The sequence below is a fragment of the Microcebus murinus genome, chromosome 20, assembly GCF_040939455.1.
Source record: "Microcebus murinus isolate Inina chromosome 20, M.murinus_Inina_mat1.0, whole genome shotgun sequence".
NCBI lineage: Eukaryota > Metazoa > Chordata > Mammalia > Primates > Cheirogaleidae > Microcebus > Microcebus murinus.
In genome coordinates this window covers 25,433,916-25,455,462 of record NC_134123.1, presented here as the reverse complement: position 1 = coordinate 25,455,462, position 21,547 = coordinate 25,433,916, and the positions used below count along the sequence as shown (strand labels likewise).

At 42.8% G+C, this 21,547-nt stretch overlaps 2 protein-coding genes across 4 annotated transcripts in view; one reads left to right on the top strand and one right to left on the bottom strand.

Moving 5' to 3' along the window:
* The first annotated feature begins 73 nt into the window (after nt 1-73).
* ADAT1 (adenosine deaminase tRNA specific 1) overlaps nt 74-21,547 on the top strand; it is a 23,358-nt gene continuing 1,884 nt past the window's right edge. The window contains exons 1-10 of one of the 3 annotated variants that reach the window (XR_012913707.1): nt 75-962; nt 2,683-2,868; nt 3,166-3,234; nt 4,275-4,329; nt 5,466-5,596; nt 8,853-9,456; nt 11,281-11,426; nt 12,069-12,168; nt 15,499-15,699; nt 18,309-18,395. Coding sequence is in view for 2 of the 3 variants with exons in the window: in XM_075995803.1 (XP_075851918.1) it covers nt 932-962; nt 2,683-2,868; nt 3,166-3,234; nt 4,275-4,329; nt 5,466-5,596; nt 8,853-9,456; nt 11,281-11,426; nt 12,069-12,168; nt 18,309-18,399 (1,413 nt within the window). In the remaining variant the exon portion in view is untranslated. Of the gene's footprint in view, nt 963-2,682; nt 2,869-3,165; nt 3,235-4,274; nt 4,330-5,465; nt 5,597-8,852; nt 9,457-11,280; nt 11,427-12,068; nt 12,169-15,498; nt 15,700-18,308; nt 18,627-21,547 lie in introns of those variants that run through there. The other 2 variants (XM_075995803.1, XM_075995804.1) reach the window with 2 other exon arrangements.
* GABARAPL2 (GABA type A receptor associated protein like 2) overlaps nt 19,837-21,547 on the bottom strand; it is a 25,126-nt gene continuing 23,415 nt past the window's right edge. Inside the window, exon 4 of the mRNA XM_075995805.1 lies at nt 19,837-20,173. Coding sequence (XP_075851920.1) covers nt 19,954-20,173 — 220 coding nt within the window. The 3' untranslated portion in view covers nt 19,837-19,953. The remainder of the gene's footprint in view (nt 20,174-21,547) is intronic.

Below are 21,547 nucleotides of genomic sequence, written 5' to 3'. Positions count from 1 at the left end.
CAAGGGCCAGCGTGCGTTGCGCGCCCTGGGGCGGAACCTGGGAGGAGCAGTCGCTTTGTGACGTCACGTCCGCCTCGCAACCCGCGCTCAGTTTCTTCGCCCGGAAGCGTGCGTTGCTGAGGTGGGAGTGGAGTGTTCGCATGGTGTTGGGGTGGCGCGGCCAGGGGACCCCCAGGGTTCGGTGCCTCGGGTCTGACTTTGTGGAGTCGGCTTTGCGTGGGAAGAGGACCGTGTCTTCCCGGACGCGTGTCACGTGGGAAAGTGCCGCTCCACGCCTGGAAATGTCAACAGCCGCCGCGTGAAGAGCTCTTGCGGCGGGCGAGTACAGGGTGGGTGGCCTCGCAGCGGCAAGCCAAATGTCTCAGTGAGTCAGGCGCTCACATCTTCCCTACTTCACGGCCCCAGTCTTGCCTCGCGCCTCCCGCCCTCTAACTGGCGGAATCAGGACCCCACCCGAGGCTGAGAAGGGCACTGCTTTCGGAAGTATTTAGGAAGGGGGCCAGATAAAGTGGGCTTCCGCTCCTCCGAGCATCCCTAAAGTCTTTTCTCCTTCCCCAGCTGACTTGACTTTTCCTTGAAAAGAAATTAGGTTCTTCAGCTTGTTGCGACTTTTATAAGATGTGGTCTTGTGGGCACAGAGTTGCCCGTTTAACTGTTATTTCATATGAAGAAGTTCTTCAAGAAGTTTTTCAAGATCTAGGAGGGGGTGAAGGCTTGAATTATAAGGGACCCAGTGTATCAAAACATTTGTTCATTGCAACAACTGTACATGCTCAGCTACCTAAAAGGAGATGATGTCGTTCTGGACTGCTTCCTCTTAGGGAATCATCGTTTCTTTTGGCAACTTTTACCCTCCTTAGCAATTATAGTTTGTTATATGCACCTCTGGTTTAATTTCAGGTTGATGGCAGGGTATCTGCCTTAATAAAATATGCCTTGTGATGCTTCTCTGGAAATGAGAGGTGAGTCTTTCGAACAAAGATTCTGGGACCTCCCATGTTTTTACTTTGTTCCGAGTGACGCGAGATTTCTGCTGGTTCTCTGACTTTCAAGTCACAGTTTGTCAGTTCCTGGCAGATTTTTGTTTTAAATCACTATGGTTTGATTTACCATTACCATTTACTATATTAGCAGGCCTGCACATTGCAGTGTAAGGGGTGCTTATTGTATAAATACCTTTCAGAAGCTACATGAATTGGGGCTCAGGAAAGCCTTTTTTTTTTAATTTTGTTCTACAGTGCTTAGCTATGTTTAGTACATCACTAATGCAGTGCTTAGTCCATCACCATATGATCTTATCTGCTAAGAAGTTTTTAATATAATTGAGTCCACATGAAGTCGGGATGTATGTAATGAGCATTGATAGAGCCAAGAATGGAAGAGTTTCCAGCAGAGTATCTTAGGCCTCTTTCAGGCCTGGTTTGCTTAATGGTTTTATTATTCATGGCTTTAGATGCTCATTATAATCCTCTGCCTCCCTTCCCGTGCTTCACACCCCCAACCTCTAAGTAGCTCAAGGCAAATTAACCAGGAAAATAATTAAATGTTATTTCTTATAATATTAATCACAGTTGGCATTAATTATGCTCGATTTTTTTTTTTTTTTTTTTTTTTTGAGACAGAGTCTCACTTTGTTGCCCAGGCTAGAGTGAGTGCCGTGGCCTCAGCCCAGCTCACAGCAACCTCAAAGTCCTGGGCTCAAGCAATCCTGCTGCCTCAGCCTCCTGAGTAGCTGGGGCTACAGGCATGCGCTACCATGCCCAGCTAATTTTTTCCATATATATTAGTTGGCCAATTAATTTCTTTCTATTTATAGTAGAGACGGGGGTCTCGCTCTTGCTCAGGCCGGTTTCGAACTCCTGACCTCAAGCAATCTGCCCTCCTCGGCCTCCCAGAGTGCTAGGATTACAGGCGTGAGCCACTGCACCCGGCCTTATGCTCAGTATTATAGCAATTGCTTTTTATAAGTATTTAATCCTCACAGTAACACCAATAGGTTAGATACTGTTATTGTCTCTAACAGATTAAGAAAGTTAGACACAGACAGGTTAAGTCATCTATCCAGTATCACACAGTTAATCTGTGGCAAAGCCGAAATTAGAACCCAGCAAGGGCGAATGCAAAACGCACACCCTGAAGCACAACTCCTGTGAGAACACTTGACTGGTGAGGAGTCTCAGTGGGGCTTTATTACCACTAGAGGGAGGTAGAGAACTACTCTGCTTTGGGGTAAAGGAGGGAAAAATAAAATGCCTGAAAAAGAGGACAGAAAAGAACATCTGTCCGGAAAGATAAGCCTTGTATTGTGAGGACTGCGGCACTTTACATACTGTTTCCAAATGAAAATTGCAATAGGGAGGACACTTCCCTCTCATGCTTTTGTGTTAAGTAGAAGATTCACATTCATTAGAAATGTGTCAGATATCTAACTTCTAAAAAAAACAACTTGAAGAAATAGAGTGTCTTCTGGGGTTGGTGAGATTTGGGGTTTCTTTGATCTTTTATTAAAGATGAAACAGAGGCAGGGAAGTAGTAGGAGAAAATGATCCATAAAATGTTCCAGATAGAGAAACCTCAGTCTGAACACAGTTGGGCAACATTCGAAAGCACTGGTACAAAGCTATATAGTATTGTGAACTGGTTCTCCTTGCCATACTTCTCATGGTTGTGGTTTTTGACCAGGGCCTCAACACCAGACCATGTGGACCGCAAATGAGATTGCTCAACTGTGCTATGAGCACTATGGGATCAGGCTGCCAAAGCAAGGGAAGCCTGAGCCAAACCGTGAGTGGACATTATTGGCAGCTGTGGTAAAGATACAATCTCCAGCTGTCCAGGCCTGCAACATTCCTGATAAGCCAGCACAAGGTGAGACTTCTTCTTGGAACACTCCCCCTTCCTGTCGGAGATGAAAATTGTACTCTGCTATACTTGGCAAGGACAGTCATGACCAGGATGTAAACTAAGATGTTAGGCATATTTTCTCGGTTTCCACCAGGTGGCGCAGTAGTCCTGATGGTGGGAGACCACCTGCAAGAACCTCAGTCCTTTGTGGAGTCAACCTGTGGGAATCCTCTGGAGGAGTGTGCAGACAGATTTAAACTCAGCGCTGGGGAACATTCAGCCTCTGAGAGCCCCCTTAATGATTTCATATTTTCCCCTCAGTGACAAAGGAAGTTGTCTCAATGGGAACAGGAACGAAATGCATAGGCCAGTCCAAAATGAGGAAGAGTGGTAAGTATGGGTGGGGGTCTAACTATCACTCTACTGAGAAGGACAGTAAAGGACAATATTCATTTAAAACCTGCTTTTTTTTTTCTTTCATTTTTTGTTTTGTTTTGTTTTGAAATGGGGTCTCATTCTGTAGCCCGGGCATAATCATAGCTCACTGCAGCCTGGAGCCCTTGAGTTCAAGAGATCCTCTGGCCTCAGCCTCCTTAGTTGCTGGGATTGCAGGAGTGAACCACAATGCCGGCTCAGAACATACTGAGTAAACTAAAAGCTAGCCAGTATTTTCATCCTCTTAACCACAGGCTCCCTGGGATTAAGTATTCCATATTAGGTCTGGAAGGCTTTGGGGCTCTAAAGCAGGTAGAGGATGCAGCTTGAGTAGCATCTGAAACCCCAGCAATCAACCTTGAATTAAATGGAGCTTTTGGCACCAAGAAGGATATGGGAATCCTTTAGAGATCTGGGATCCTAAGGAACCTGCTTCCAGTTAGCAGGTTCCTCTTTGAGTTTGCTTCCCCCATCCTCCTAGCCTTGCCTCCTGTATGTGAGGAAGCTGTTCCAGGACCACTATGGATGGAATTGTATTGCCTTGAGCACAAGTATTATATCAGGGTACAAAAGATCTGTACTCCTGTCCTCCAGATAAAGATTTTTCTATAATTCAGTGATTCTCAACTGGGGGCAATTTTGTACCCCCAAGGGACATTTGGCAATATCTGGAAACATTTTTAGTTGTCACAACTGGGAGAGAAGTGCTGTTGGCATCTTGTGGATAGAGGCCAGGAAAACTGCTAAACAGCCTACAATGTACAGAAAAGACTCCCCACAACAAAGAATTTTCTGTCCTAAAATGTCTACAGTGCTGAGTTGAGAAATCCTGCTGTAAATACATGGTCATTAATGATTGTGATACTTTCTGACAAAGCCTTCCCAGGAGCTACATGCCCATCCTGGGTCTGGGGGGACTGCTGTGTTCTGCTTCTAGAAACAATGGCATCTCCAGCTTCCATAAATCTTCATCTGCTGTCCTGTCTTTGCCGCAGGAGACATCCTCAATGATAGCCATGCTGAGGTCATAGCCAGGAGGAGTTTCCAAAGGTAAAACCACATCCCGAGAGAGACTGATTCAGCAGGTCTGGGTAGGGACCCCAGAATTTGCATTTCTAATAAGCTCCCAGGTGATACCATTATGTCAGTCTGTGAACTACACTTTGAGTAGCCCTGTGGTCTAGATAAGTGGTTCTCAAACTTGAGTGTGCATCAGAATCACCTGGAGCATTTGTTAAAACTCAGATTGCTGGGCCCACCTGCAGAGACTCTGATTCAGCAGATCCAGGTGGAGCCTGAGAAATAGGATTTCTAACAAATTCTCAAGTAATGTTACTGCAGGGGCCACACTTTGAGACTCAGAGCTCTATGTCATTCTCACAATTCTAAATTACTACCAATCCCATTAGTCCACTGTAACTCTTTCTTTCTTGTTTTGTTTTTTTTTTTGAGACAGAGTCTCACTTTGTTGCCCAGGCTAGAGTGAGTGCCGTGGCGTCAGCCTGGCTCACAGCAACCTCAATCTCCGGGGCTCAGCGATCCTACTGCCTCAGCCTCCCGAGTACTGGCACTACAGGCATGCGCCACCATGCCCGGCTAATTTTTTGTATATATATTTTTAGTTGGTCAATTAATTTATTTCTATTTCTGGTAGAGATAGGGTCTCGCTCAGGCTGGTTTCAAACTCCTGACCTTGAGCAATCTGCCCGCCTCGGCCTCCCAAAGTGCTAGGATTACAGGCGTGAGCCACCACGCCCGGCCTTTTTTTTTGAGAGAGAGTCTCACTTTGTCACTTTGTTGCCCAGGCTAGAGTGAGTGCTGTGGTGTCAGCCTAGCTCGCAGCAACCTCAATCTCCTGGGCTCAAGCGATCCTACTGCCTCAGACTCCCAAATAGCTGGGACTACAGGCACGTGCCACTATGCCTGGCTAATTTTTTGTATATATATTTTTAGTTGGTCAATTCATTTCTTTCTATTTTTAAGAGGGACGGGGGTCTCACTCTTGCTCAGGCTGGTTTCGAACTCCTGACCTTGAGTGATCTGCCCGCCTCGGCCTCCCAGAGTGCTAGGATTACAGGTGTGAGCCACCTCGCCCGGCCAGTAACTCTTAGTAATCACTCAACCAGAATCTTTCTCTTTACCTGGGAGATTGGTTGTTCATTCTGATTACCTCTTGAAACCCTTAGGTACCTTCTCCATCAGCTCCAATTGGCAGCCACCCTGAAAGAGGATAGTATCTTTGTCCCAGGAACGCAAAGAGGACTGTGGAGACTTAGATCAGACCTCTTCTTTGTGTTTTTCTCCAGCCATACACCCTGTAAGTATATTCAAGCCTTTACTGTTACATGGACTACTTCCTTATGTTTGTCTTATCTATAGATGTTTCTCAAAAAAAATCACTTCTGGCTGAAGTGTAGCTACAACTGTTGACAGTGCTGTTTTGTGGACAGGCTGGTGTACCTAGTCACTTTTCTACTAAGGGGAAGGCAGAGGATGGAGGTGGGGGGTGCATAGTATCACTGGTGCTATTACTCAGTTCTCAGAATGAGGATTAGGAAGCTTAAGGCTGAAAACCCACAAGATGTGAAACCAACAATGGGGCTTAGAAGTCCAAAGTCCTACTATAGTAACTTACCCTAAAATTCATTTCATTCATTCATTGATTTCTTTTTTTTTTTTTTTTTGGGACATAGTCTCGCCCGGGCTAGTGTGCTATGGCATCAGCCTAGCTCACAGCAACCTCAAACTCCTGGGCTCAAGTAATCCTCCTGCCTCAGCCTCCTGAGTAGCTGGGACTACAGGCATGCACCACCACACCCAGCTAATTTTTTCTATTTTTAGTAGAGACAGGGTCTCGCTCTTGCTCAGGCTGGTCTTGAACTCCTGACCTCAAGCAGTCCTCCCGCCTTGGCCTCCCAGAGTGCTAGGATTATAGGCGTGAGCCACCGAGCCTGGCTAGAACAGATATTTTCTACTACTTGTCAGGCACAATATGACATACTGATTATGCAACAGTGAATAAGACTAGCATATTGCTTATCCCTATAAAGTCAGTGTAGGCAGTCATGCTGAGGGTAAATTTTCTTGAGTTATAAGAGGATGGTCAGGTGTTGTGGTTGCCTAAAGCAGGAAGACTAGACCTAGCCTAAGGGATCATTTCTATCATCTGTTTTTCAATTTCTTGAAAATTAAAAATAATTCTTACCTTTTGTAGACAACTCAGATGGCAGCAAAATTTCCTTACCCTAAAAACTTTGAAATAAGGGTTGTTCTCTGATTATTAAACTTTAACACATGCAATTAGAGAAGAGGTAGGTAATCACTATAAAGAAACAGAATAGTTGTCAAGATTGGATTGTAACTCAAATTGAAAATATTGATATAGCTTAAGAAAGAATGAATATAGGAAAAGAATTGGTAAGGAGTTGAAGACCATTCACAAGGCTTTTGCAGTAAAAATAAAAATAGAATAAAAAAAAAAGAGTTGAAGACCAGAGAAATGACAGAAGTAGGCAGGGCTTATTCATGCTCCATTATTAGCAGTGGTGCCCTGGTCCAAGGGCCAGAAGATGTTTCTCAGTCATTACTTCTCAAACTATAATATGCACGTGAATTACCAGGGGAGCTTATTAAAATGCAGATTCAGAAGGTCTGTAGTGGGGCCTGAGGTTCTGCATTTCTAACCAGTTCCCAGGGGATGCCAGAGGTGCTGGTCTGTGGACCACACCGAGTATCCAGGGCCTAGGTGATGCCATTGACAGGCACTGTCTTATTATGGAGACAGATACATCCAGGGATTACAGCCTGATGGACTAATCAGACTCCATACATCAGTGATCCACAGATGTGTGCTGATCTGTGAGAAGAGTCCATGAAGAAATTAGAAAAATCAAGACTCGGGAGTTTTTGAAAACTAATTTCTTTCAATGTAAAGATTACGAGATTTTTTTTAAATCATGGTAATTTGGATTTTTGAAGATCTTATGTGATGGAATAAAAAGTAGACAACCCTCCATTCATCCTATAAAATCTTCTGGAAATTTTGCTGGTAATCTTATAAAATATAATGTCTCCCATGGCTTATCTGCAGAAAGAATGCTGTCTAGAGAATGTGACTCTCTGGTTTCCTTGGCATTTACTTCTCATTATTAATTAATAACTTGGTACCTGGGTTAGCTACTTTGTACTCTTTCTTGTGAGTTATATTAACATGAGTCAGCCTCTCAAGTTCGGGCATTCTGTCAAGATCATATCTCTGAGCCTGCAGTGTGGTAGGTGGACCCTGGTGAATTCTCCAAAGTCGCTGTCACCTTGTGAGGTTTCTGGAAGTCAGCCAGCCAGCCTTACTAGCAACTTTCCTACTTCTGTATCTCTTGCCTTTCCCACTCTTAGGTTATAAAGAGTACAGATGTATTATTTACACACTTTAGAAAAGCAACACACATTAGGTTAGTGTTTGAAAAAATAGCTGTTTTCTCAAGGGAGAGCTGTGCTTTTTACTGACCTCTGGTTTTCTTTGGTTCCTTTTAAGCACAGAGTCGTAGATCAGAAATTGTTAAACTAGCACAGGGAAGCATTGGTTTAGACTAAGTATGTAATTTATAGCAGAGTCTTCACTGTAGAGCTATGCATCATAAAATATTCAAGATAGGGACATTTTAAGGAATGCCAAATTTATTTAACTATGAAACAAATCACCCACTTTCGTTTTCCAAGGCATCTTATGGAATAGCATTCCACAAAATGCACTTGGGAAGCCTTGCTCATTCTAAACCGGTGATTCTCAACTAGGACAGTTTTATTCCCCAGGAGGCATTTGGCAACATCTGAAGACATTTTGATTGTCAGAGTAGGGGGTATTATTGGCATCTAGTGGGTAGAGACCAGGGATACTGCTAAATGTACTATAATGTGGGGGACAGCCCCCACAGCAAAGAATGATCTGGTTTAGGGCCGAGCTTGGTGGCTCATGCCTGTAACCCTAGCACTCTGGGAGGCCAAGGTGGGAGTATTGCTTGGGGTCAGGAGTTCCAGACCAGCCTGAGCAAGAACAAGACCCCATTTTTATTAAAAAGAAAAAAGAAAGAAAGAAATTATCTGGTCTAAACTGTCATTAGTGCAATGGTTGAGAAACCTTGGTCTAAACCAGTATTTCCAAAGCTTCCTAGTGATAAGGATTACCTGGGACCTTTGTTAAAATATTTAGTTTTCTAGACCCTTCCCCGGAAATTCCAACTCACTGGGTCTGGGCTTGGAGTCTTCAACAAGAGCTCCAGAGGATTCTTATTAGGGAAATTTGGGCCTGTGATCTTAATTCATCTCAGGTCAGCTGGGAGAATAGATTGATCTTTGTTTAAGGCAGTAGTTCTCAAACTTGGGCTTGCATCACAGTCACCTGGAGAGCTCATTAAAACACAGACTGCTGGGCTCTACTTCCAGAGTTTCTGATTCATCAGGTCTACTGTGAGTCCCAAGAGTTTGTGTTTCTAATAAGTTCCCAGGAGATGCCACTGTGGCTGGTCCAGGAGCCTCACTTTGAGAACCACCTGTTTAAGGGGTTTATCCTCCTGCAGGTGGGGATGCCTCCATCATTCCAATGCTTGAGTTTGAAGATCAGCCTTGCTGTCCTGTCAGCAGAGATTGGGCCAACAACCCATCGGTGGAAGCCAGAAGTAACTTGGAAGCTCCTGAAAATAAAAAGAAACGTGAAGACCTTGACAGTCCTATAACCAAAAAGATGAGGCTTGAGCTTGGAACTCCTGCCAGGGAGATTGCCAGTGGTGCAGCTGATCGTCAGAGTTGTAGCAAACAGGAGAGTGGCCAAATCCCACCAGCTGTCAGCAGCTCAAACCTGGCCTCTGTCACCAGAATAGCCCTCAGTGGTGCCCAAGTAGTGGACGTTCATAGAACTGGAGCCAAGTGTGTGCCTGGAGAAGCTGGAGACTCAGGGCAGCCTGGTGCTGCATATCACCAGGTGGGGCTGCTCCGGGTAAAGCCAGGCCGGGGAGATAGGACTAGCTCCATGTCCTGCAGTGACAAGGTGGCCCGATGGAATGTCCTTGGATGCCAAGGGGCACTGCTGACACACTTCCTGGAAGAGCCCATCTACCTGACAGCTGTAGTCATTGGGAGGTGCCCATATAGCCAGGAGGCCATGCAGAGAGCACTGATTGAGAGGTGAGAGGGCAGGGAGAGAGGGTTGAATTGGAACAGTCATTCTCAAAGGCAGTCTGAGAGTATGTCCAAAGAGCCTTAAAATCTCCATACCTTTTGATCCAGCAGTTGTACTTCTAAGAATTTTTTCTAAGGATATAATTAAGAAAGTATTCAAACATTTATCTTTGTGTATAGTAATTTAAGAAAAGAAAAAGGGAACACTTGAAATGCCCAGCAATAGGAAATTATAAGTGTTTTTTAAAATAATATTGATGAATATTTAATGTGGGAACATATTCATAACATTTAAGAGCAGTTTAGAAGATAAAATGAGCTCATTTTGGTCTTACAGTACATCTACACATAGAAAAATTATAGAAGGATGTACACCAAGGTATTAATAATAATTACCTCTGAGTTGTATTATGGGTAGTTTTTTCTTCTTTGTTATTACTCTATTTTCTAATTTTTCTACAGTGTACATATATTGCTATTATAAATTTTTTAAGTCCCTAAGCATTACTTTTAAGTTTTAAAAAGATAAAAAACCAGGCCGGGCGCGGTGGCTCACGCCTTTAATCCTAGCGCTATGGGAGGCCTAGGCGGGCGGATTGCTCGAGGTCAGGAGTTCGAAACCAGCCTGAGCAAGAGCGAGACCCCGTCTCTACTATAAAATAGAAAGAAATTAATTGTCCAACTAACACATATATAGAAAAAATTAGTCAGGCATGGTGGCGCATGCCTGTAGTCCCAGCTACTCAGGAGGCTGAGGCAGCAGGATTGCTTGAGCCCAGGAGTTTGAGGTTGCTGTGAGCTAGGCTGACGCCACATCACTCACTCTAGCCTGGGCAACAAAGCGAGACTCAAAAAAAAAAGATAAAAGACAAAGGGTGATCACTCAAGTGTGGTCTTCCTAAAGGAGACAGCCAAACCTGATTAATGCTGCAAATGCAAAGCCATGGCCAGGGCAAGCATGGTGGGCCCGTGTCAAATGTGCAGCCCCAAGGTATGACCCAGCAAGTCCACTCCTAGGTACATATCCAAGAGAAATGACACACCAAAATTTGTACACAAATGTTGCATAGCTGTGTTCATGATATCCAAAAAATGAGACAAATGTCCATCAGTGGATGAATAGATGTACACAATGTAGTATGTCTCTACAATGGAACATGAGTCAGCCATAGAAAAGACTGGAGTACTGGCACATGCTACAATGTGAATGAACCTTGTAAACATCCTGGTAAGTGAAAGAAGCCATGTACTGTATGATTTCATTTATGTGGAATATCCAGAATAGGCAAATCCATAAAAACAGATAGTAGCTTAGTGGTTCCTGTTGGCTAGAGAAGGGGATAGAAACTGACTGCTAATGGGTTCAAGGTTTCTTTTTGGGGTGAATTTTATGGTATGTGAACTATATCTCCATAAAGATTTTTTAAAAAGATACAAAAGAAAGAAATGAAGCTTTTATGTTATAGGATAATTTTGGGTTTTGATGTATTTGAAGGATTCCTTAGGAAGCAGGTGCCAACGAGTTAATGTTTCTGTTTAAAGTTTTCATGTTTCTCAAAATCTCTGTGAGGAATGGAGTTTGGTGTTACTGATGTCACAGAAGTGTGTTGACTTGATTCTTACTGATGGAGATGGATCTTCCTCCAGCCATAAGGTTCTTAGAATCTAGGGCTGTCCTCTGCCCCAATAAATAAAACAAAAAAACAAATCCACACACTTCCTAAGGCTTTTGAATCCCACTAAGGCTTGGGGGTGATGATGTCCACAATCCTAAATACTGTTTTTCTCTAGGCATGTGCCTAAACTGAATGCATTTTCCCTTACATTTAGGTGTCAGAATGTATCGGCTTTACCCAAAGGCTTTGGAGTTCAAGAACTGAAAATACAGCAGTCTGATTTACTATTTGAACACAGCCGCTGTGCGGTGCAGGCAAAAAGGGCTGACAGCTCAGGCCGCCTTGTTCCTTGTGGGGCAGGTAAGAAAGAGATTGAGGTTAGACTTGCCCTGGAGTAACTTCTCCCCTGAGAGTGGCCTGGGAGAGTCTGCATCCTCCAAGCCTAGGAAGGCAATTTACCACCAAGTGGTCAATAATGTGGGCATTGGAGACACCCATACTGTGTCAGTTTTATGTTCTGTGTGACCCTTGGGAAGTTACTTATCTTCTTTTGACCTCAGTTTCTCTAGATTAGAAAAATATCATTTATCAGGGTTATTATGAAGATTAAGTGAGAAATTCTGTGTCCATCCTATAATAAATGCTCAATAATTGTTAACTGTTGTAATTATGAAACACTTTATACTGTTGTACCCTTTTTCTGGAAGCTAAGTGTCCAAGTGGTAGTCATTGTATCTGACATCATATCCAGCTGTATGGGTCTGTAGAGTCAGAGAAATATTTTTATTAAAATACTTCTGACCTGGGCATAGTGGTGTATGCCTATAATTCCAGCTATTCAGGAGGTTGAGGCAGAAGATTGCTTGAGCCCAGGAATTTGAATCTAGCCTGGGCCATATAATGAGACTCTGCCCCTAAAACAAAAATATAATTAAAGTAAAATATATCTGGTATTCCCAGGAAACTAAACAGTTTTAACCCTAGAATCTTTTCTTTTCATAGCCATCAGCTGGAGTGCAGTTCCTGAGCAGCCATTGGATGTTACTGCCAGTGGCTTTCCACAGGGAACAACAAAGAAAGGAATTGGAAGCCTTCAGGCAAGGTATAGCATATTGGGGCAGGAGGAAATGGTGGCTGTGAACTGACACCTTACCGCTCTCTAATTCCAGAACATTTTTATCACTCCAAAAAGAAAACCAGTATTCATTAGCAGTCACTGCCCACCCCTCCCTCTCTCTTCAGCTCCTGGAAACCTCTAATTTACTTAATTTACTTTATTCATGGATTTGTCTATTCTGGACAGTTCATATAATTGGAAAAATATAATATGTGACCTTTTGTATCTAGCTTCTTTCACTTAGCATACTATGTTGGAGGTATATCCATGATGTAGCGTGTGGTACTACTTTCATGGCTTGAATAATATTCCATTGTGTATACCACATTTTGTTTATTCATTTTTTGTCTTAATCCATTTTGTGTCACTATAAAGGAATACCTGAGACTGGATAATTTATAAAGAAAAGAGGTTTATTTGGTTCATGGTTCTGTAGGCTGTACGAGAACATGGCACTAGCATCTGCTTCTGGTAAGGGCGTTAGTAAGCTTTTCTTCATGGCAGAATGCGAAGGCAGAGCAAGGTGTCACAGGACAAGAGAAGGGAGCAAAAGAGAGGAGGAGGAGGTGCTCAGGCTTTTTGAACAACCAGCTTTTTCACAAACTAATAGAGTAAAAACTCACTCATTAACTTGGGGAGAACACCAAGCCATTCATGAGGAATCCATCCCCAAGATCCAAATACCTCTCACCTCCAACATTGGGGGTCAGATTTCAGCATGAGGTTTGAAGGGGACAAACATCCAACTTATATCATTTCTGGATGGATGTTTGGATTGCTTTCACTTTTTGGCTTTTATGAATAGTGCTACTATGAACATTGATGTACAAGTTTTTGAGTAGATATGTTTTCCATTTTCTTGGGTATACCTAGGTGTGGAATTGCTAAGTCATATGGTAACCATATGTTTAACTTTTTGAGGAACTGCTAAACGATTTTCCTTAGCAGTTATGCCATTTTACATTCCAAAAAACAATATATGAGAGTTCCAATTACCCTGTATCCTTTAAACACTTTTTTTATTGTAGCCATTCTAGTGAGTGTGAAGTGGTATCTCATTATGATTTTTTGATTTGCATTTCCCTAATGATGTTGAGCATCTTTTTATGTACTTATTTTTTTTTTTTTTTTTTGAGACAGAGTCTCGCTTTGTTGCCCAGGCTAGAGTGAGTGCCGTGGCGTCAGCCTAGCTCACAGCAACCTCAATCTCCTGGGCTCGAGCGATCCTTCTGCCTCAGCCTCCCGAGTAGCTGGGACTACAGGCATGCGCCACCATGCCCGGCTAATTTTTTATATATATATCAGTTGGCCAATTAATTTCTTTCTATTTTATAGTAGAGACGGGGTCTCGCTCTTGCTCAGGCTGGTTTTGAACTCCTGACCTTGAGCAATCCGCCCGCCTCGGCCTCCCAGAGAGCTAGGATTACAAGCGTGAGCCACCGCGCCCGGCCCTTTTTATGTACTTATTAACCATTTTTCTGTCTACTTTGAAGAAATATATATTCAAGTCCTTTGCTCATTTTGTTAATTGGTATACCTGTGTTTTTGTTGTTGAGTAGCAAGCTTTTATATATCCTGGATACTAGTCCTTTACCAGATATGATTTGCAGATATTTTCTTCAGTTCTGTGGGTTGTCTTTTCACTTTTTGATAATGTCCTCTAAAGCAGTGGTCCCCATCCTTTTTGGCACCAGGGACTGGTTTCATGGAAGACAATTTTTCCTGGACTGGGCTGGTGGAGAGATGGTTTTCAGATGATTCAAGTGTACTACATTTATTGTGCACTTCATTTGTATTATTACATTGTCATTTGCCACTCACTGATAGGGTTTTGATATGAGTCTGCAGGCAATTGATTTATTATGCAGTCAAACCTCTATACTAGGAATAATCTGTATTTGCAGCCACTCGCCAGCGCTAGCATCACGACCTCAGCTCCACCTCAGATCATCAGGCCTTAGATTCTCATAAGGAATTCGGTACCTGGATCTCCTCACATGTACAGTTTACAGTAGGGTTCACACTCCTATGAGAATCTGATGCCCCTGCTGATCTGACAGGAGGCAGAGCTCAGGTGGTGATTCGAGTAATGGAGAGTGGCTGTAAATACAGATGAAACTTCACTCACTAGCCCCACTGCTTACCTCCTACAGTGCGGTCTGGTTCCTAGGTCCCTAACCGGCCCCAGACTGGTACTGGTGTGCAGGCCCGCAGGCTTTGGGGACCACAGCTTTACAGCACAAAAGTTTTAAATTTTGATTAAGTCATATTTTTGTATCTTTTTTTTCCTTTGGTTGGTTGTGCTTTCGGTGTTGTATCTAAGAAACCATTGCCCAATCCAAGGTCACAAAGATTTATTCTATATTTTCTTCTAATAGTTTTATACTTTTAGCTCTTATGTTTAAGACTTTGATCCATTTTGAGTTAGTTTTTCTATGCAGTATGAGGAAGAAGTCCAACGTCATTCTTTAGCATGTGGACAGGATATACAGTTGTCCCAGCACCATTTTTTGGAAAGACTATTGTTTTCCCTGGGGAGATTTTTAAAAGAGTACTTTCTTGGGTTTTACCACTAGGGATTTCTGGTTTAATAGGTCAGGGTTGGAACTCAAGAACCATTTATGAAACTCCACAGTGATTGTACTGGCAAAAAGGGCACCTAGAAACATGTTCAGATTGGCTTTTACTGAAGAGCAGAGCTTGTGAGCTGCTGGACATGAGAAGTTCAGGTTTTATCCCAGGAGGTTCATGCATCTGCCTTATGGGTATCTCTTTATATATGCTTGGCCAATCTCCTCACCCTGCTTTTCCCTCCAATCAGCTAGAGGTGGTCTAGAATAGCCCAGGGGTGGGAGGGGATTCAGGGGAGTGGCCTCTCCACCAAAGGTGTTTGTTTCCATCTCAGTCTGGATTTAGCTGCCACCACTGTTACTCTTGTAGCACTCCCATAGTTTATAGATTTTTACTGTAAGTTGCCTTTCCATTTCTTTATCATGCCCTTATAAAAAGTTGCATTTGTAATGAAAGTTTACAGATGGATTTATTTTCTTTTTTGATGTGTATTTGCATGCCTCAAAACAAACAATAACAAAACTCAACTTACATCTATTTTAGAATTTTTTTACAAAAGGTTTTCTTCTTCACAGCTGATAACTGCCAGGGTTCAGATGGCCTAGACGGCAGACCCTGCCTACCTCGTGGCAGCCTAGGCTGTTGAATTTAATAATATTTACAAAATTGGTGGGGGCACAGATTTTTGGACCAGTTTTTCCCTAGGAACCTCCCTGGTTTCAGTTCATCTTTTGTACTTCTTAGGAAATCAACTATCAGCCACAGACCACAGTATTTGAGCAGAGCAGGTCATGAGGGACAGAGACCACGTGTTGCCTGTTGAGCTGTCTCTGTTGTCAGTCGCAGCCTCAGCCTCGCAGCTCTTCATATTGTCCACCCCCCAGCCCTGGCTAACAGTGACTTCTGTTTGCTGCGTTGCTCAGAACTGAAATGCTTTTCTTTGCTGTGAGTCCATACCCTCTTTTGCTTTAAAAGTCCAGCTTTACCACCACTGTTTTCTGGTTTAAAATTTTCTTTTCTCCAAATTCCTATGGTGCTTTTATCCAGCTTGTCCCTATATGTCAGTGTTATCTCATTGGGAGTTCCTCATGTTCTAATAAGTTCCCAGTCCTTAGCTGTCTTGTTATCCGGGTGACTTGGGACAAATCCAGTCAAAACTCTGCATGTAACTTTTGGCTTCCCAAAAACTTAACTTCCAGTAGCCCACTAATGACCATAAACCTCACCAATAAGATAAACAGTTGATTAACATATATTTTATATGTAATCTGTGCCATATATGTACTCTTACAACAAATTAAACTGGAGAAAAAAATGTTATTAAGAAAATCATAAGGGGCTGGGTGCAGTGACTCACATCTGTAATCCTAGCACTCTGTTTGGGAGACCAAGGTGGGATTGGTTGAGCTTAGGAGTTGAACACCAGCCTGAGCAAGAGTGAGACCCCTGTCTCTACTAAAAATAGAAAAATTAGTCAGGTGTAGTGGCATGCCCTTATAGTCCCAGCTATCAGGAGGCTGAGGCCAGAGGAACGCTCGAGCCCAGGAGTGTGAGGTTGCTTTGAGCTAGGCTGACGCCATGGCACTCACCCGGGCAACAGAATGAGATTCTCACAAAAAGAAAGAAAAAGAAAATCAAAAGGAAGAGAAAATATATTTGCTACTCATTAAATGGAAATAGATCATCATGAAGGTCTTCTTCATTCTTGTCATCTTCACATTGAGTAGGCTGAGGAGGAAGAGCAAGCAGAGGGGTTGGTCTTGCTATCTCGGGTGGCTGCAGTGGAATAAAAGACATGTATAAGTGCTACCACACAGTTTAAATCTCGTGTTGTTGAAGGGAAAACTGTGGTGTTTCTTCCTTTCCAATCCTCAATTCTTTTTTTTTTTTTTTGAGATAGAGTCTCACTTTGTTGCCCAGGCTAGAATGAGTGCCATGGTGTCAGCCTAGCTCACAGCAACCTCAAACTCCTGGGCTCAAGTGATCCTTCTGCCTCAGTCTCCCAGGTAGCTGGGACTATAGACATGTGCCACCATGCCTGGCTGATTTTTTCTATATATATTAGTTGGCCAATTAATTTCTTTCTATTTATAGTAGAGATGGGGTCTTGCTCTTGCTCAGTCTGGTTTCGAACTCCTGACCTCGAGCAGTCCACCCGCCTCGGCCTTGCAGAGTGCTAGGGTTACAGGCCTGAGCCACCGTGCCCCGCCCTCAATTCCTTTTATTTCTTTTTCTTGTCTTACTATGCAGACTAGAACTGACAATATTGCAATCATCAGCAAGTAATGACTTGGTTTTTGTTTTTCAATCTTTATTCCTTTTTCTTTTTTCTTTTTTTTATCTTATCAGAACCTTCTGTATAATGTTGAATGAAAACAAGTGCTCTTCTTTGTCTTACTCCTGATTTTAAGGACATACGTTTGCTGTAGTTTCTTTATAGATACCCTTTATGAATTTAAGTACTATCTTCCCTAGTCCTAGTTTGCTAGAAGGTTTTAAATTACTCAAAGGATATTGAATTCTACCAAATGCTTTTTCTGCATATATTTTTCTCATAATTATATTATTTTTCTTATTTAATCTGTTCATGAACGTTCCATTAGCTTTTGCTTTGTTTTCATGTTAAAGCATTTTTATATTCCTGAGTGCCAGCAGCCACTCCAGCACAATTAAGCAGTGGGTGAGGGTTCAAGGTTCCCTTTTAAGCAGTGATTGCTGATATAGGTTAGGTCCCAGCCAAGTAAGGAAGCTTTTTGGTAGACCATATAATTCCCTGTTTCATGTATACCAGTTATGTCCACTGTGTCTATGCTGAGGATACAGTTTGCTACAACGATGCAGGATATGGTCTGTAAAGAGGAGACTGTACATTGTTGGCACACAGAGCATTTCCTGATTTCTATATGTAGCTCATGAGTTGTGTACAAGAGGGAAAGAAAGGCAGCCCATACAATCAAGGCCACCCTTGGCATGGATGAACAGAAACCAAGAAGGCCTCTCTGGGCTCATAAAAAATCAACACTCACTTCCTTAAGTATTATAAACCATGGCCTCCATCAAGAAGTTGGTTGTTTGGGAGCAAAGGCCCATGATGCCCACAGGGGGAGTCTGGAGATTCTGCCTCAGGGGGCTTATCCAAGTGGACTTTGTAACTACAGTTTACAAAGGGAACAGCATTCAAATCTGAAACAAAGTTCTTCATTTCTTGTGAACATTATTACCCATGGAGGCCGGCTCCCTTGAAAGGAGGTAGCCAAAAGTGTCTTCCAGATAGCCTGGGGCAAGATTTAGTAATTGCGCTTCAGTGTACCCTGTTGAATTTGTCACTTTAATGATTCCACTGGTGATGACATTTCTTAAGATGAAATTTGTTTTGGTACCTCAGCCTGATCAGACATGCTGGTCTAGATGTTCTCCTTGCCAAATACAGGTGATTCTCGTATTCTGGATACAGGCATTCAACTCTATACACCATGTGAAGCCTGGTTTCTTTGATAGGGACCTGGTACATTATAGACACTTAATATACTGTTTTTGCCTTTTTTCCCAAACAGATCCCGAATCAGCAAAGTGGAACTCTTTAGATCATTTCAGAAGCTTCTGAGCAGTATTCCAGAGGACCAGTGGCCAGACTCCCTCAGGTGATGCTCTTGACCCATGTTTTTTTGTACTTAGGAAGACTTCTGCTTTGATTCTGGCCTATGAATGGCAGGCATGGTGGTTCAGCAAGCCAGTGGGTACTTATTGATCACGAGCTCTTCTATCCCCACAGTCCTATTTGCAGATACGTGTGTGATCTGAGATCCGGAGGATGGGTCGTTTGGTGGTACAAAGTTATAAAAGACTAAGGATATATCAATTCCAGGAGTTTCTTAAAAATAAAAAAAATAAAAAAAGACTAAGGATAGAATTGGGGCTTGGCCTATTCCCTCCTTTGATTCCACGCCCAGATGGAGAGCATTATGGAAATGGGAGTGCTTGCAGAGCAATATATTCTGTTAGGAATGCTACTGTCTTCTTTCTTTTGAATTGAAGCTTCGTGATTTAAATTGCTCTCCAAACAAATAGGACTGTAGAGGATTATAAAACCACTACCAGGAACAAGTGGGTGGGTGCAATGAATTCTGACACTAACTACCTAGAGTTAGGTTAAATTTCAAAGGTTATGGACATAGTCCCCACAAAACTGCCCTCACTTAAGACACCAGCTGCTAATTTAGGACTATTAGGACTACTTAGGACTATTATTATTTAGGACTATTCCTGAAGCCTTCTGTACTTCTGACCAACTGGCTACAACTTGGAGGTTTCTACTACCCCTTCATATTCAATAATTCACTAGACCATCTCTCAGAACTTCGGAGAAAGCATGATAGTTGCAATTCAAGTTTTATTATAAAGGACACATATCAGGGTTAGCTAAAAAGAAAGACACATAGGATGAGATATGGGAGGGTCCCAAAGGCAGAGCCTCCAAGTCCCCAGGATGCATCACCCTTCCTGGCACATCACTGTGTATCACCAATAGGAAATCTCACTCAAACATCAGTGTCCAAAGTTTTTACTGGGATTTCATTACATAGCAGAATTTATTGAATCATTGGCCAAGTGATATGATTAAACTCAATCTCCAACCCCATTCTCTTCCAAGAGGTCAGACTAATATCAGGTGGCTCAAAGCCCCAACCCTCTGATCACATGGCCAGCATCATCCTAAAACGATTGCAGGGGCCCACCATGAGTCAGCATAATAAACTCAGGTGTGGTCAGAGGGGTCCACCGTGAATAACAAAGACACTTCTGTCACTTAGGAAATTCCAAGGTTTACAGGCTCTCTGCCAGGAAATGGTAACAAAAACCAGGCAAATTCTTCAGTATGCAATAATGAGGAAGCTAAGAAACTTCTGTATGAAGCAGCTGGCCACTTATTAATCACCATGATGCATACTGAAGTCAGTATTGATACTCTCCAGTCATCTGTGGTCAGTTTGCTTGCTTCTTATCTGGAAAAAAATGAATCAGTCTGGAACTGGGTGGGTGTCTCTATATTCTGTGTATCTAATAAAATCAAATCTGGATTTAGGTAAGGAGAGACTTTATTCAAAAGGATTGTTGCAATAAGAGAAAGGGGACTATTCCAATAGGGAGAGGAGGACTATTCCAACAGGGAGGACACTCCATCAACAGTCTGTGAGCCCCTCAAAGGGCAGGCAGAAGGGAATACTCTTTTATAGGGAGGGGGAAACAGGCTGGAAAGAACCAGGAATGGGGGACTTGGATAAGCAGGTAACATGATGGGACAGTTGAGCAGGAAATGTCTTTCTCTGTGGCCAGCAGATTGTCAGGAGGGGCTAATAAGAAGAGGTTGTTACACATCCTGATGCTGGCTCCGGCTGAGGGAGGATCAAAGTCCCGGGATCTGGGAAAGGAGAAAAGCTTAACTAATGTTTGGTCACATTAGCAGGTATTTTGTGGAGATTGGTCAGTGGGTACAAACAGTGCAGTTAATCATTGTGAGAAACAAAGAAGGAGAATTCAGAGTGTCTGTGTTTGGCCTTGTCACAGGTGAACAAGGGGGAGGCATCCCTGAGTCTTAGTCATAGAGAAAGGGTGGTTCCTTGTACTGAACCATTTCCCAGAACACTAAAGGAGAAGATTTCTTAACCATAGCAGTTTCCCACGTGCACAGGGCTCAGGTAAAGTTTAACATTGTCATGTGCATGGATCCCATTCCTTAACTAATAAAAAGCTGTAGGATGTTGATCAAACAACGGCGGAAATCAATGTTTGTAATAAACAGCTTTTCCCTTTACTGAGGTGGGCTAAGAAATAACTTGGATCTCCTCAGATTTTGGCAAAGAACAAAATAGTAGAAACAGGATAAAAGTGAATCAATAAGACAGGTGTCTCAATTTCTTCAACTATAATAGTTACGTTAACTGTGTCACAAGATAGCTGAGAAGATTAAGGGAAATACAAAGCACTTAACCCAAGGCCTGGTTTGTAGTAGGGTTTTTGATAACTGGTAGCTACTTTTTTTTAAGAGACAGGGTCTCTCTGTGTTGTCCTGGCTGGACTCAAATTCCTGGGCTCAAGTGAGCTTTCTGAATAGCTGGAACTACAGGTGCATGCCACCATGTGCAAATCTTTGTAGCTACATTTTTTTGTTTGTTTGTTTGGAGACAGTCTCGCTTTGTTGCACAGGCTAGAGTGAGTGCCGTGGTGTCAGCCTCGCTCACAGCAACCTCAATCTCCTGGGCTCAAGCAATCCTGCTGCCTCAGCCTCCCAAGGTAGCTGGGACTACAGCCGTGTGCCACCATGCCCGGCTAATTTTTTCTATATATATTAGTTGTCCAATTAATTTCTTTCTATTTTATAGTAGAGACGGGGTCTCGCTCTTGCTCAGGCTGGTTTTGAACTCCTGACCTCGAGCAATCTACCCGCCTTGGCCTCCCAGAGTGCTAGGATTACAGGCGTGAGCCACCACGCCTGGCCTATAGCTACATTTTTATTTGATAAACATTTATCCTGCAGCTGAGATGTGTGGGCTTCAGAAGTGTTAAAGAAAAAATTATTTAGACACTTGTTAAAGATGGTAAAGAAGACTACTCAAGAGGGATTACTGTAGTGGGGTTTTATAGTAGGGAAAAGAGACTGGGCTCAACTCCAAATATAGGTACAAGTGGAGATTTATAGTGAAGGAGCAGGGTGGGAGTGAGTAGATAGAAAATTACTAAGAGAAAACATCAAGGTCAGGGTGATAAGATATCAAGGTGCTGGGTGAGAAATTTG